The sequence below is a fragment of the Colius striatus genome, chromosome 2 (assembly GCF_028858725.1).
Source record: "Colius striatus isolate bColStr4 chromosome 2, bColStr4.1.hap1, whole genome shotgun sequence".
Taxonomy (NCBI): domain Eukaryota; kingdom Metazoa; phylum Chordata; class Aves; order Coliiformes; family Coliidae; genus Colius; species Colius striatus.
In genome coordinates this window covers 80,666,235-80,679,891 of record NC_084760.1, presented here as the reverse complement: position 1 = coordinate 80,679,891, position 13,657 = coordinate 80,666,235, and the positions used below count along the sequence as shown (strand labels likewise).

The 13,657-nt window shown below is 40.3% G+C and overlaps 1 protein-coding gene across 1 annotated transcript in view; it reads left to right on the top strand.

The window, feature by feature from the left end:
• The window catches only part of LRFN2 (leucine rich repeat and fibronectin type III domain containing 2), a 43,609-nt gene extending 30,724 nt beyond the window's left edge, over positions 1 to 12,885 (top strand). Inside the window, exon 2 of the mRNA XM_010208593.2 lies at positions 11,967 to 12,885. Coding sequence (XP_010206895.1) covers positions 11,967 to 12,885 — 919 coding nt within the window. The remainder of the gene's footprint in view (positions 1 to 11,966) is intronic.
• The last annotated feature ends 772 nt before the right edge of the window (positions 12,886 to 13,657 follow it).

Below are 13,657 nucleotides of genomic sequence, written 5' to 3'. Positions count from 1 at the left end.
TAATGTTACTTCTCTTCTGCAACTCTCCATTGGTATAGTCACATGACCTTCTGTGGTGTAACTGTCCAACCCTACATAAAAGAGTTCAAAATTACTTGAGTCAGAGAGGAGAAGGATGACACTTCAAACATGTACATGGGCCATTTGTCCATAAGAAATATGAGAAAAGAGTGTCCCAGGTTCCACACTCTGCTTGATGACTTGAACACACCTTTAATGGATAAGTTTTACCTATTCCCATCTTTAGAAGTGGGGTAGTTGTCTTATTATGACTATTAATAGAATAACTTAGGGACTATACTCTGGCATAAAAGGACCTGGGGGTATTGATTGACACTCGGCTGAATATGAGCCAACAGTGTGCCTATTGGCCAAGAAAGCCAATGGCATCCTGGTCTGTATCAGAAACAGTGTGACCAGCAGGACCAGAGAAGTCATTATGCCCCTGTACTTGGCACTGGTGAGGCCACACCTCAAATGCTGTGTTCAGTTCTGGGCCTCTCACTACAGGAAATACATTGAGGTGCTGGAGTATATCCAATGGAGCTGATGAAGAGTCCAGATCACAAGTCTTATGAGGGAGCTGGGACCTTTCAACGTGGGGAAGAGGAGCCTGAGGAGAGGCATGATCCCACTCTACAGCTACCTGAAAGGAGGTTGTGGTGAGGTGAAAGTCAGTCTCTTCTCCAGAGTAATAAGTGATAGAAGAAGAGGAAATGGACTCAAGTTGCTCCAGGTGACATTCATATTGGAGATTAGCAAGAATTTTTTTAACTGAGAGGATTGTTAGTCACTGTAACAGGCTGCCCAGAGAAGTGGTGGAGTCACTATCCCCTGGTGATACCTAAAAGACATGTAAATGATGGGACTTGGTAGTTTTACTTTAGTGGTTGGACCTGATGAAAGTAAAAGTCTTTTTGAGCCAAAATGATTCTATGATCTTTTGATTAACCTCAAATTTACCGTTTGGCTTTTTGAAACATTGTAGTGAATTATGATAGCTTTCTAATTCTACATTAAGATGATACAGAGTGAATTTATTAGTGTGAGTATGCATTGTTTCCATAAATTCTTCAGTTTCACATTTAGTAATAGAAACTCTGTGTGGGCTTTCAATTACTCTACTAATGACCTTAAATGTGTTTTAGTTGCATTTAAATTAGTGTGAGAATTTTTTTCTGAGGAAGTCAGTATCTCAGATATACTATGTGCAGCAGTATAGCTTGGATGTGACTGGATTTATCTGTTGTGTGTCAAATGTTCCCAGAGTATGCCTATGTTCCCTTTAAAGCTAAAATTTAATGATCAGGGCACTAAATGCATGCTACTGTTACACCACACGAAAGAAATGATAGCATAGCTGAGCCAGCTTGAAAGTCTAAGTTTGTGTTATATCAACATTAATCAAAGTGAGGTTGTCCCAGTGCAGTATCTTACATTTGGTCATCTGAACTCAGCGCCTTCATTGATTCAGGGCACTACAGTAGAGTTCTAGTGGTGTTAGTCGTCTGTAAGTGCCTCACTAGTTTTGACTCCCTGTGGATCCCTATGGTTTGCAAGAATCTGGTTGGGAATGATGAAGAGAGGACTATTTCCTCTTAGAGCAGTGGCTAATGGAGGGGAGCAGAATATCTTGTACCATGGTTCCCGTTTCCCAGCTTTATTCAAAGTCCTCTAGAAGCCTATGCATTGTTCTATCATCTGCTGAATGACTTCAGTGCATCTAGTGGGGACACTGTCCAGCAGCCTATCGGATATCACCAGAAATTCATATTCTCTGAGCTAGTAGTTTAATGTTTGGGTTTTATTTTTTCTCTTTCCCCTGTAGCACAGAGGATACATTAATTATCGGTATCTCCCTGGCTTGCCATATTATGACAGACATATCAATTGCTTTTGGCTCTGTCTTCTCTTCCCCATCTCCCACCTCACTCTTCCAAATGGCAGAAAAGAGCATAAGCAAATTAGGAAACAATAATGAAAAGATATGTACTACGTGTTTCATTTGACAAGGCAGATTCTCCGAAGGGCAGCTGGATGTATGAGTGATGAAGAGATAAGAGCCAGAAAAGCAGGAAGAGATTTGTGTTTAATAATAAATGTTTCATCTGAAGGCAAAATTATGATTGTATGTCATAAAATTCTCAAAAACTAATAAAATAAAAAATGCAGGAAATTATTCATTCTAGGTTGAGATAGTACTTACTGAACAAGTCTGTCTACCTCCTGGTATTATCTGACATTTCCTTATGTTGACATGACTGACAGAAGAATTATGCCCTGTTTCTAATACTAATAACCATCATTTTTCCCAGGACACCAAAAATACAACTGTCATTTCTTTAAGATGCACGTCACAGAAGATCTCTGTCTTTCTCAGATTCTTAAATTAAAAAATCTTGAATCAGGTGCTAAAACACTGTGAGATCTCACACAGCAATATACTTGGTACTTTGGGTTTTTATTTCTGAGGCTATTGGATGATTTGAAGATATATATTCAAGAGTGCTTTTTTTTTTCTTGAAGTTTGAAGGATCAGAAATTAAGCTACTTTATTAGCTTACTTAATTTTAAATAATCTTTTAGATTCTACTTTTATTCCAGGACTGGTTTTCCAGGTTAAAACACAGCAAATATTACAGCAATATACAACATGAAACTATCGAGAAAATTTCAAAAGTTGGCAGCAAAGAATGTGAAGTGTGTTCTCCAAATTTGTCAAATACTTTCTCTTTTTCACAGGCATGCGATGTTTTCACTTCAGTTTAGGTCCTTTTAGTCTTCTTCTGGTCTTTTTTTTACACTTTTCTCCAGCATTCTTTATATCTGTCTGCCATCTGAACTCTTTATACTGCCTTGATTCTCTTCATTATCTTTCTAATTGTCTTGATTTTGCCAAAAGTTCTTCACCTGTCTTTGATAGTAGTCAACTGTATATTGAGTTGTTTTTGTGATCTTGAACCCATTCAGTGGCCATCTGAACTTCTGATACATCATTTTCATGGTAGCCACATGCCTACTAGTGCCCTGTCAATGGCTGCTTTGAACCTATTTGACTTTCTATCATTATCTGCTGCTCTGGCACTGCCAGAGCCAAAAATGTTTATTATCCTCTTTTTTCTTGCACTGTCTCTAAACTCAGTGTTCCCTTCCTTCCTTATTCACCTGTCCTCAATGAAATAACACCTGATTCCTATCTCTCTCTGGTGAGAAGCAAGATCTGTGTGGCATTGAGATACATTTACCAGCCTTTAAAGTATACTTTATGTGCTCCTTCCTCAGGCAAGGAACTCCCTCCTCTGATTGCAAATTCTTTTTATGTGCTCTTTAGCCAGTCTTTCTTCAGTATGTCACCACTGATGCTTTCCCTCTCCCCTTTCTTTGCTATCTTACTTTAGTCCTACTGAGACCAAAGATGGACACTACATGAAAAGCAGGACTTTATCAGGCTCCTCTAAAATACATTAAGGAAGATTAGCTGAAATAGTCTTTTTCAGAATTACCTTTGAAACTGGAATGAAGAAAAAAACCCAGAGTTTAAAACAGAGGACAAACTTGTTGACGACATAAATGAAAAATGTTTGACTTGAGATTTTCACTGAAGAATGAGCATTGTCCAGATTCCAGTGTTAAGCCTTTTTGGATCAATTTCTAGTTCTGAGAGCAATCAGGGTATTATTTTGCACTTACATGAATTCAATTTTTAGTAAAAGGAAGTTTAGGAATAGGAATGTACTTTGAGATTGATGTTTTCACACTAAGACATTACTATACAAGAAAGTATATGGAATATGATTTCAGAGAACACTAGCTATTTCACCCCAGTACCCCTCTTCTTCTTCTCTTTCCCCTCATTTCAAACCATAGTGCACAGTGACAATCTTTAGTAGTACTGTTTAGCAGTTGCTTCACAATTAGAGTCGTCCTGGTAAATAAATGACGGCCCAGAAACATGCCCCAGAATCTCTACTGCTAATGTCCTGGTACAGTTCCTTCAGTATTTTTCTCCATCATGGCTCAGAAGTTAATGTCCCAAATGCTATTTTGATATACAGCTTTCTGAAGTCACTATGGAAAAAAAAGAGAATTTACCAGAGACATGGACCACTTCTTGTGAGGTGTCTACCCTGAGACACAACATGTAGACATAGAAACTTACTGGAAGAGTTAGGGTTAAGCAGCTTAAGCACAGAAAATTCAGACCCAAGAAATTAGGTTATTTTTATTTTTTTTTCTCTCAGACTTTATCATGACTTTCATTTTAGACTCCTAGCATTTTCTTCAAAAAGAGAAATCTTACTGCATTCTACATAGTATATAGCCCTGGGTAATAATAAAAAAGAAAAGGACCTCGAGAAAAGCAACATAGTCTAGCAGGTCAGTGTAAATCTGGGTCTTGGGAGTTACAAGTGCCTTCCCAAAGGAATTGGCTTGACAGCTCTCTGCAAGTTCTGTGATTAAAGAAGTTTCAGGCCAAAACTAGATGGTATCATATGGCTCTTTGAATGGAGAAAATGAACAGAATTGCCTAGCCAATTAGCCTAATCTGTTTTTTCTCTAATTTGCCTGTTTTGCATAACCACAGTATTAACCAGCAGTTCACTCCTGCTAATCCCCAGTGCTACAAAGAAGAAAAGAACCCATTTGTATATTACAGTGTAATCATAATATCTACTAATTTCCTTCCATACACTACAGGCCTCTTTTGAAAGGAGATTGCTGGCATTATCCTCATTTTATAAATGAAGAGACTTACAGTACAGAAAAATGATTTCTCAGGAACTGAGAGTTACTGATAAAGTAGAGTCTGATATCAATGTTCTGATAAAGTAGGGAATAAAACTCAAGTCTCCTAAATTCCCAGCACAATTCACTCCCTGCAAGCCTCAGTGCTCACTTGCATCTGTGATACTGAGTGAAATCTGCAGCAAACCGTTTTCTCCTGCATTTCTAAGTAATTTCTTTTCAAATGTTCTTCATATCACCACACACTGAAGTGAGTAATTACAAAATTTCTTCCTTTCTATATGTTGTTTCTACAAGGACACAAGGACTTTTTTTGTGGCAGTGGCAGAAAATAAGGTTGACTTCAAAGAAGCGTGCTAGCACTATTTTTTCTTTTTTTAAAAAGGGTCTCGTGGTCTCGTTTTCGTGCTTTCACAGTCTGAGACATAAATCTCCATGGATTGAATGGAATGTATTGTTTGCAAAAGCCCTGCAAAATTTCATCTCCATTTCGTAGCTCTTAATCGTACATAAACTTTCATAGCAGCATCTGTATCTACCTATTGCTGTTCTATTTCAAATGACAAGCCCCAGTCCTGGCCATAGATCTCTTCCTCTTCCAATAGTGATGCTATTGTACCAAAGGGTCAGAGAAGAGGGTTTTTTTGTAAATTAAGATCAGTTGTAAGACCTCTATGGTCATTCTATTCCTTAGAGGCAAGATTTTCCTTTCAGATGAGACTGGAGTGCCCAGTGACAGAACAAAGGGTAATGGTCACAAGCTGGAACACAGGAAGCTCCACTTGAACATGAGGAAAATCTTCTATGTGAGAGTGATGCAGCCCTGGCACAGGTTGCTCAGAGATATTGTGGAGTCTTCTTCTCTGGGGGATATCAAAACCCATGTGGATGTGTTCCTGTGTAACCTGATCAAGGTGAATCTGCTTTAGCATGGAGCTAGACAAGATGATCTCTAGAGGTATGTCATGATTTAGCAAGGAACCATTTTCGCTTGTTAACAGGGGGATGGGACTACAGTGCAGACCCTGTAAAGACTCCAGGCCGGCTGGGTCAATTTGGCCCCTCTGCCATCACAGGACAGGAATCTGAAGTGCTTGGGAGGAGGTGTAGGAGTGATACAAGATGGAGGCGACCACGCGGACCCCACAGTCAGATAAGGAGGAAGGAAGGAGGAGCACCAGACCAGAGACTCCTCTGCAAGCTGTGGTGAGAACACAGGCTATACTCCTGCAGCCCATGCAAGGCCATTGCAGGACTGAGAGCCACCAGCAGCTCCATGTGAGTGAGCCCGGATGGGCAACAGACTGTGTGAGGAGGCAGCCATGGCGCAGGCCATGCTGGAGAGCCTGTGTGCTGCAGGGCAGCCACACATGACAGACAGAAAGGAGCTGCAGCCCTTGGGATGAACACACGTAGGAGCAACAGTGCAGGGTTGCTGTGTGTGTGAGGCATCCCATGGAGGAGCAGGGAGGACCAATGAGGAGCCCGTCTGCCCTAAGGAGACAAATGGCAGAAGCCATGGGGAATAGACTGATTGAAACCCCCATTCCCTGCCCTCTGAGTCGTTCAGTGGAGGTAGGAGGTAAAGACACTGAGATCAGGGTTCTAAGCCTGGGAAGAAGGTAAGGTTGGGGAGAAGGTACTCTTCATCATTGTTCCCCTCTGTGTTGTTTTATTTTGGTTATATTTTGGGGTTTTATGGTTATGTTTTAGTTGACAACATAGTAAATTATTTTCTGTTTTCTTCCACAAGCTGTGTAGCCTGGTCTGTTTTTTCCTGGGCCACAAGCGGCAATTAAGATGTCCCTGACCTTGGGAATTCTTTAGACTATGACGCTTGAGTCTAATCGTGGTCTTTTGTCCCTGGATAGGCCTAAACCATGACAAGGTCCCTTCCAACTCCTACTATTCTGTGATTCTGTGATTCAGAAACTAATTTAAGAATCAGATAACAAAATTCTGGTATAAATGTGAAGGATATATGCCTTCTATTCCTATCCCAAGAAAAATAAAGCAGGGGAGAAAGATAGAAAATTGCTGTGTCTTGTATGTCTAGACAGTGAAATTCTGTGAAGTAATTTTCACATTTCCTGTCCTAGCTAAGACTACATTTACACTTACACTGTTAACTTATTTGAGTACTTGTTTGCTTTCCCAGTTGTTGTGGTTTAACCCCAGATAGCAACTAAGTCCTACACACCAACTCACTCCACCTCAGTGGGATGGAGGAGAGAATCAGAAGAGTAAAAATAAGAATACTTTTGGAATAAATAAATACTTTACCCTAAAATCAGGTTCCTTGTTTCAATATACGCTGCAATTAAGTATGTTTGTTATCTGAGGGCTAACAAGTGAGTATTAGAATTTTCACAGAATCATAGACTCATTTAAGTTGGAAAAGACTTTTAAGATCATCAGGTCCAATCCCTAACCTAACACTGTCAAACCCACCACTATACCATGTTGCTAAGTGACACATCTATATTACTCATGGCCAAGAAGGCCAATGGCATTTTGGGATCCATCAAGAAGAGTGTGGCCAACAGGTTAAGGGAGGTTTTCCTCCCCCTCTCATCTGCCCTGGTGAAGCCTCATCTGAAGTCCTGTGTCCAGTTCTGGGCTTCCCAGCTCAAGAGGGACTGGGAACTTGTAGAGAGTCCAGCACAGAGGCAGTAAGGTGATCAAGGGACTGGAACATCTTTCATACGAGGAAAGGCTGCAGGAACTGGGGCTGTTTAGTCTAGAGAAAAGGAGACTGAGGGGGAAATCTCATTAATATTTACAAATATCTAAATGGTCGATGTCAGGAGGATGGGGCATCTCTTTTTTCTGTTGTATCCTGTGACAGGACAAGGGGTAATGGACATAAGCTGTAACATAAAAAGTTCCACTTCAACATAAGGAAAAACTGTTTTACTGTTCAGGTGAGGGAGCCCTGGCACAGACTGCCCAGGGAGGGTGTGGAGTCTCCTTCTCTGGAGATTTTCAAAACCTACCTGGATGTGTTCCTGTGTGACTTGATCTAGGTGGACCTGTTTTTTTGCAGGGAAGTTGGATTAGATGATCTCTAAAGGTCTCTTCCAACTCTACCATTCTGTGATTCTGTGATCTCTAGGGATGATAACTCAACCACTTCCCAGGGTAGCCTGTTGCAATGCTTAACATTCCTTTTTGTGAAAAAAGTCATTCCTAATATCTAATCTAAATCTCTCTTGGCACAGCTTGAGGCTATTTCCTCTTGTCCTATCACTTGTTACTTGGGAGAAGCAACTGACCCTTACCTCATCATCACCATCTTTCAGGTAGTTATAGAGAGTGATCATGTTACCACCACTCTCTGGGCTTGGTCATTCAACAAGTTGTTTTACTCAGTGAAGACTATGTCCATCAAGTCATGGGCAGCCAGTTTCTCCAGGAGAATGCTGTGAGAAAATGTCAAAGGCTTTACTTAAGCCCAGGTAGACCACATCCACAGCCTTTCCCTCATCCAGTAAGTGAGTCACCTTGTTGTAGAAGGACATCAGGTTGATCAACCAGGACTTGCCCATCATAAATTCATGCTGACTGGGCCTGATCATCTGATTGTCCCATATGTGCCTTGTGGTAGCACACAAGATGGTCTGCTCCATAGCTTTCACTGGCAACAAGGTCACGCTATCAGGCCAGTAGTTCAGCAGATCCTCCTTCCAGCTCTTCTTGTGAATGGATGTCACTTATACTACCTTCCAGTCCTCTGGACCTCTCCAGTTAACCAGGACTGATTGTAAATGATCAAAAGTGTCTTAGTGAGGACTTTGCCAGCTCCCTCTGTATCCTTAGGTGGATCCTATCTGGTCCTATAAACTTGTATGTATCTTATCACTTTCAAAAGCTAGCAACTTTCAAGAGCTTCTTTTGATCTCCGATGATAAAGGATATAGATTCTTTTTATTTGAAACCAGTTCCCTATGTTTAGATTATGAGTTGACTGAACAAGACCTTGCAAGATCTCTGCTTAGATATGATTTTAATGACCCCTTTCAGTTTTGTGGCAGGTCCTAGCTGTTGAGTCCCGATGACAGGGAACAGTGTCCATGATTAATGGTGCTAGATATGCAGAACAGGCATGAAGAGACTCCCCACTGTTGGGAAGAAAAAGAGAGATTGCAGTGGCACCTTGCAGCTATCCATGTTGGCAACAGTCATCAATATTCCAGAGTGTAAATGTGTCTACATCGATTTTGTTTGTGAGGAATGTTAAGAGATGTTATCCATCATAGATAACCAGCAGTATATTTGAAGAGGGTGAAACATGGAGGAATGACAAAATCCTCTTAATGATTCAACAACTTTGTGAAAACAAGATAGTCTTCCCTGCAAGTTGGACGAAAAGAGTCTAAGAATAATTACTTGACTCCTAATACTCTTAAATTTGATACTTATTCCTATGCTCAGCTGTTCTTTAACAATACCATTAATTTGAATATTTTAGAAGAACATTTGAAGTTTATTTATGGAAACATCAAAAATTCTTCATTTTATATGTACATAGAGAGTTGATTGCTTTTTCCATAATTGAGATTGCAACTGTGATCTTTTATAAAGCTATTATTAGTCCCAATATTATCACAGCTGTAGCTTCCAGGACTGATTGAGTTTAGAAATGACTCAGATTCTTTTAAAGGCTAAGATAAGCTTTAATGGCAAGTTTCAATACAATTAACCTGGTCAAGCTTTAGGACTGGTTATGGCCTAGATGCTCTACATTTAAAAATAGGCTGACTTCACAATTCATAACACTATCACTATCTGTCAATCCAAGCAGTTACATTGCCTTGGAAACTTGTGTGTAATTGTATTTGAAGAAAACAAGTTGTAAACGATTGAAGTTATCAGTGTTAGTGTTCACTCTGTATAAATTGGCATAGTGTGTTTGGCTGAAAAATTGTATTCCTGTATGAGTAAAGATATGTGCAAAGTGATATACTATGTAAACCCAATTTGCTCTATGCTTAGAAAGACTATAGCAGTCCCTCTATGTTTCACCAGTGCAAAGTAAAAGGAACCACTCTAACAGATGGTGCTATAGCTCTGGTTTTTCAGAGTTATGACCCAAGTATGGGACCCGGTTACGGGACTCACTATTCTTTCTGCTAACAGTGTTACTTGTTTGTAATGAGGTTTCCCAGTGAAACAATTTCTGAATTAGTTAGGCACTGAAAAAAATTTTAAGCACGTAGCTAGGAGCAGGAGTGGAAATGGGTGTGTATCGCTAGATAATACAGAAGGAGGTATGAAGCTATTGGTGAAACTATTCACAAGTTCAAGGATTGTACATTTGAAGATCAATAGAATTCTGTTATTCCGTATATCATCCTTGGTGTGTGCATACAAAATTTCTTGAACGATTCAAGAGTGCAGGAATCATCCCAGCTGCCTTAGCCAGCGGTTCGTTGTTCTCAGAGCTACAGAACAATAAGAAATAACTTGAGACCTATTTTTTTTGCCTGATAGAAACCATTTTAGCAACTGTATCTGGAGTCTTCCTGAAGGGCTGCTTTATGACCTTTCAGCTCATTCTGAATACCTCATCTATGTCTGTGCAAAGTATCTCCATTAAGATGATAAATGTACCAAGAATCTCAAATGTAACATTGAATAAATCTGCCAGACGATGTTTATGTTCCAGATGTCTCTCATCAATATTTCTTTTCCTTGCAGAATTATTTGTGTATTTGCTTGCTTTTTAAAAAGGAGCCACATCCTCATCTGTGGCCATACTAAAATGTTGTGTAAGTGGCACGGATGCATACATGCAAAGATGATCAGAAGCTCATCTTTGCGGTGCCTTGACATTGCTGTGCAGGCCTATTCCTTCTCAGTGCGTAGAAGAACCTCCGCAGAGCTGCAATTTATACTAGCTGTGATGATGATTTGAGACTAAGAAAGCCTGGCACTCCCACAAGGAACATACCTTATTACTCTATCCAGGCCGCATCGTCCCAGTTACAATCACACCAGCTTGCTGTGTGGTGTAGGTGCCTGTAGGGCTCCCTTGTTGCTGGTGCTAAAGTTATGCAGCTCAAAGTCAGAATTGACTGGTTTTAATTTCATCTTTTTTCTCTCACTCAGGCCTGATATATGGAAATAAAGAGAAACGTGTATGGGATATCTCTTTGGTTTTATTCTTGGCTGCCCATCGGGTACTGATTCTGAGATTCTTCATTCTATTCTACTAAAGTGCTGCAATTTTCACTAGTTAGAAGTGGGGGTAGACCACATTCTTTCCCTTCTGCTGATTTTGAATGCTAGTGATGCTCTAATATTGCATGATTCAAATGACTGCTTAAGTTTCGTGGCAGTAAAGAATAATACCCATAAATGACCAAACTTGGAGCATAGCTTGAGTCTAGTTATTTGATATTTGGAAAATGAATTTTTATTTGAGGAGAATTTTTAAAAGAAATTTTAAAGAAGCCTTTTTGTCTCCATTCCTGCATCTTTCTACCTCTCCTCACACTTCTACAGCCCATACTGCCAATACCACTATACCTTTTTCACTCACACAGAGCAAAGTGTGTGCAGGTAGAAATTTCTGGCAAAGAAGATGATAGCTAAATTTCTAGGAGATATTTTCCACAGTGGGGAGTACAAGGATGGGGAAAATAAGTGAGAGAGTGAAGAAAAAGAGGGAAGTGGTTACCTGCCTTGTATTCGCAGGGAATGAGAAAATTAAATGTAGTCCCTTGTCTTCACAAGGTAAGTAAACCATTGATGTTAGATACTAAATGTTCAGGCACCCGTGAAGTGATGTGACACCTGCCAGATGCAGACTCAGCAAGTGCAAAGGTCATTTGCACACACAGAATGAGCTGTTCTTTGTACACACATATTTTCATCCTGAGTTATTTGTACAAGTGTGAATATATTTAAGATTTGGACAGATGCAAGTAAGGATTAAAGAAACCAAAGATCACAATAGTTTGGTTTACTTTTTCTTATTTCCTTTATTACACATTTGAGAAATGGTCCTCAAAACTACTGTGTTGCTCAGTGCTTGGATGCTGGACTCCTGGGAACTGGGAAGCTTGAATGCTTGTTTGAATTTTACGGCTTTGACTCCTCTCTACCAGCACCCAAAACAATAAACACCACAGTGTTCTTTATGTCTGTTCTCCCCTCTATTCTCTTAGTGTCAAGAGTGACTAATCTTTTTTTCTCATTTTTTGTTTTTTTTTAAGGATGATTCCAGCTACAAACAAAGCGTTTGTTGTAAACAACCTTGTTTCTGGAACAGGATATGACCTATGTGTCCTGGCAATGTGGGATGACACAGCCACAACCCTTACTGCCACCAATATTGTAGGATGCGCCCAGTTCTTCACCAAAGAAGACTACCCTCAGTGCCAGTCGATGCACAGTCAGTTCCTGGGTGGGACCATGATCTTGATCATTGGAGGCATCATTGTGGCAACTCTGTTGGTATTTATTGTAATACTCATGGTCCGCTATAAGGTCTGCAACAATTCCCAGGGGAAGATGTCTAGTGTCAGCAACGTCTACTCACAGACAAATGGAGCTCAACTAGTTCAGAATGGAGTCTTGCCCCAAGTCAACCCCAAAGTGGTGGTGAGGAATGAACTTATGGAGTTTAACTGTCAGTCTGTGCGGAGCAGCATCTCCTCTTCTTCAAGCTCTGGAAATAGCCGTGACTGTGATGACTATAGCCTCCAAAGTGAACAGGGCACATTGTCCAGTAAGTGGAGGCCTCCTTCCAGGTCAAAACATAATATAGACCGGCTAATGGGAGCTTTTGCCTCCCTGGAACTGAAATGTCAGAAAAAGGAGGAGATGACAGACTCCAGAACTTCCACGGTGGCCCGCCACTCGGACAAAGAGCCACTGCTGGGCCAGTCAGAGTCCAAATTTCGCAGTCTCCTCATGTTGCCTCTGGAGGGCAAAACTAAACGTAGCCATTCTTTTGACATGGGGGACTTTGCCACATCTCAGTGTTGCACCTACCCAAAAAAGATAACAAACATTTGGACAAAGAGGAGCCTCTCTGTGAATGGCATGCTTTTGCAGTATGATGACAATGACCTAACAGGCGCAAAAGGGACTTTCGGGAGCTCAGAGTGGGTCATGGAAAGCACAGTGTAAATATCAGTGTCTCCTTCCTCCTCTTTTCCCCTCATGTGTTATAAAGTGTGGTCTGCTGCAGGGCCATGCATTTGTAAAGAGAGGGGAGGAAACTTTTGCAGTTGTACTGGCCAAAAAGATAGATAAACAAATAGTAACAGGGATGCTAAAAGAGAAAGGTCATGAAATGTGAATAGATATGTATGGCACCATTCTTCTCTGGCCCCAACTAAACCATGCGTGAATGTTTCAAGGAATTTGCTAGTTGTATTTAGCATTGCTTTCCAAAAGTTACTTAGACTGTTGGTGAACCATCACACAAGATTAAACAAGGAGGATGAAAAGGGATTTAACAGCACAAATTTAATTTTACAAGGTTTTATTGTTTGTTTGGTTTTTTTTCAAAGGTCACCTCTTTATTTTCTATTAACCACAGAAATACACTCTGTGGGTATAAGATTGGTGCTAGGATATTTCTGGTTGTCATTGCAAGCGACTTTCTCAAAAGTGGGGTCAGGGCATCCACAGGAACAGATCTGAATAAATTGTTCATCATAATCTCATGATTTTGATTGACTTCTGTGAAAACAATATTTGTTGAGTGGGCTTTTGGTTGGGATTTAAGGATATCTGCTCTGTTTTGCCTTGTTACTTCTTTTGAGGTTTTTTTTTTCCCACAGCAGAAAATATCTTTCCATACAATTTTTGGTCTTTTCAGTCCCATCAAATCCCTCAGATGGAAAGGAGGATATATACAAAAGGAAATTTCTGATGTACTGTACAACCCACCTCC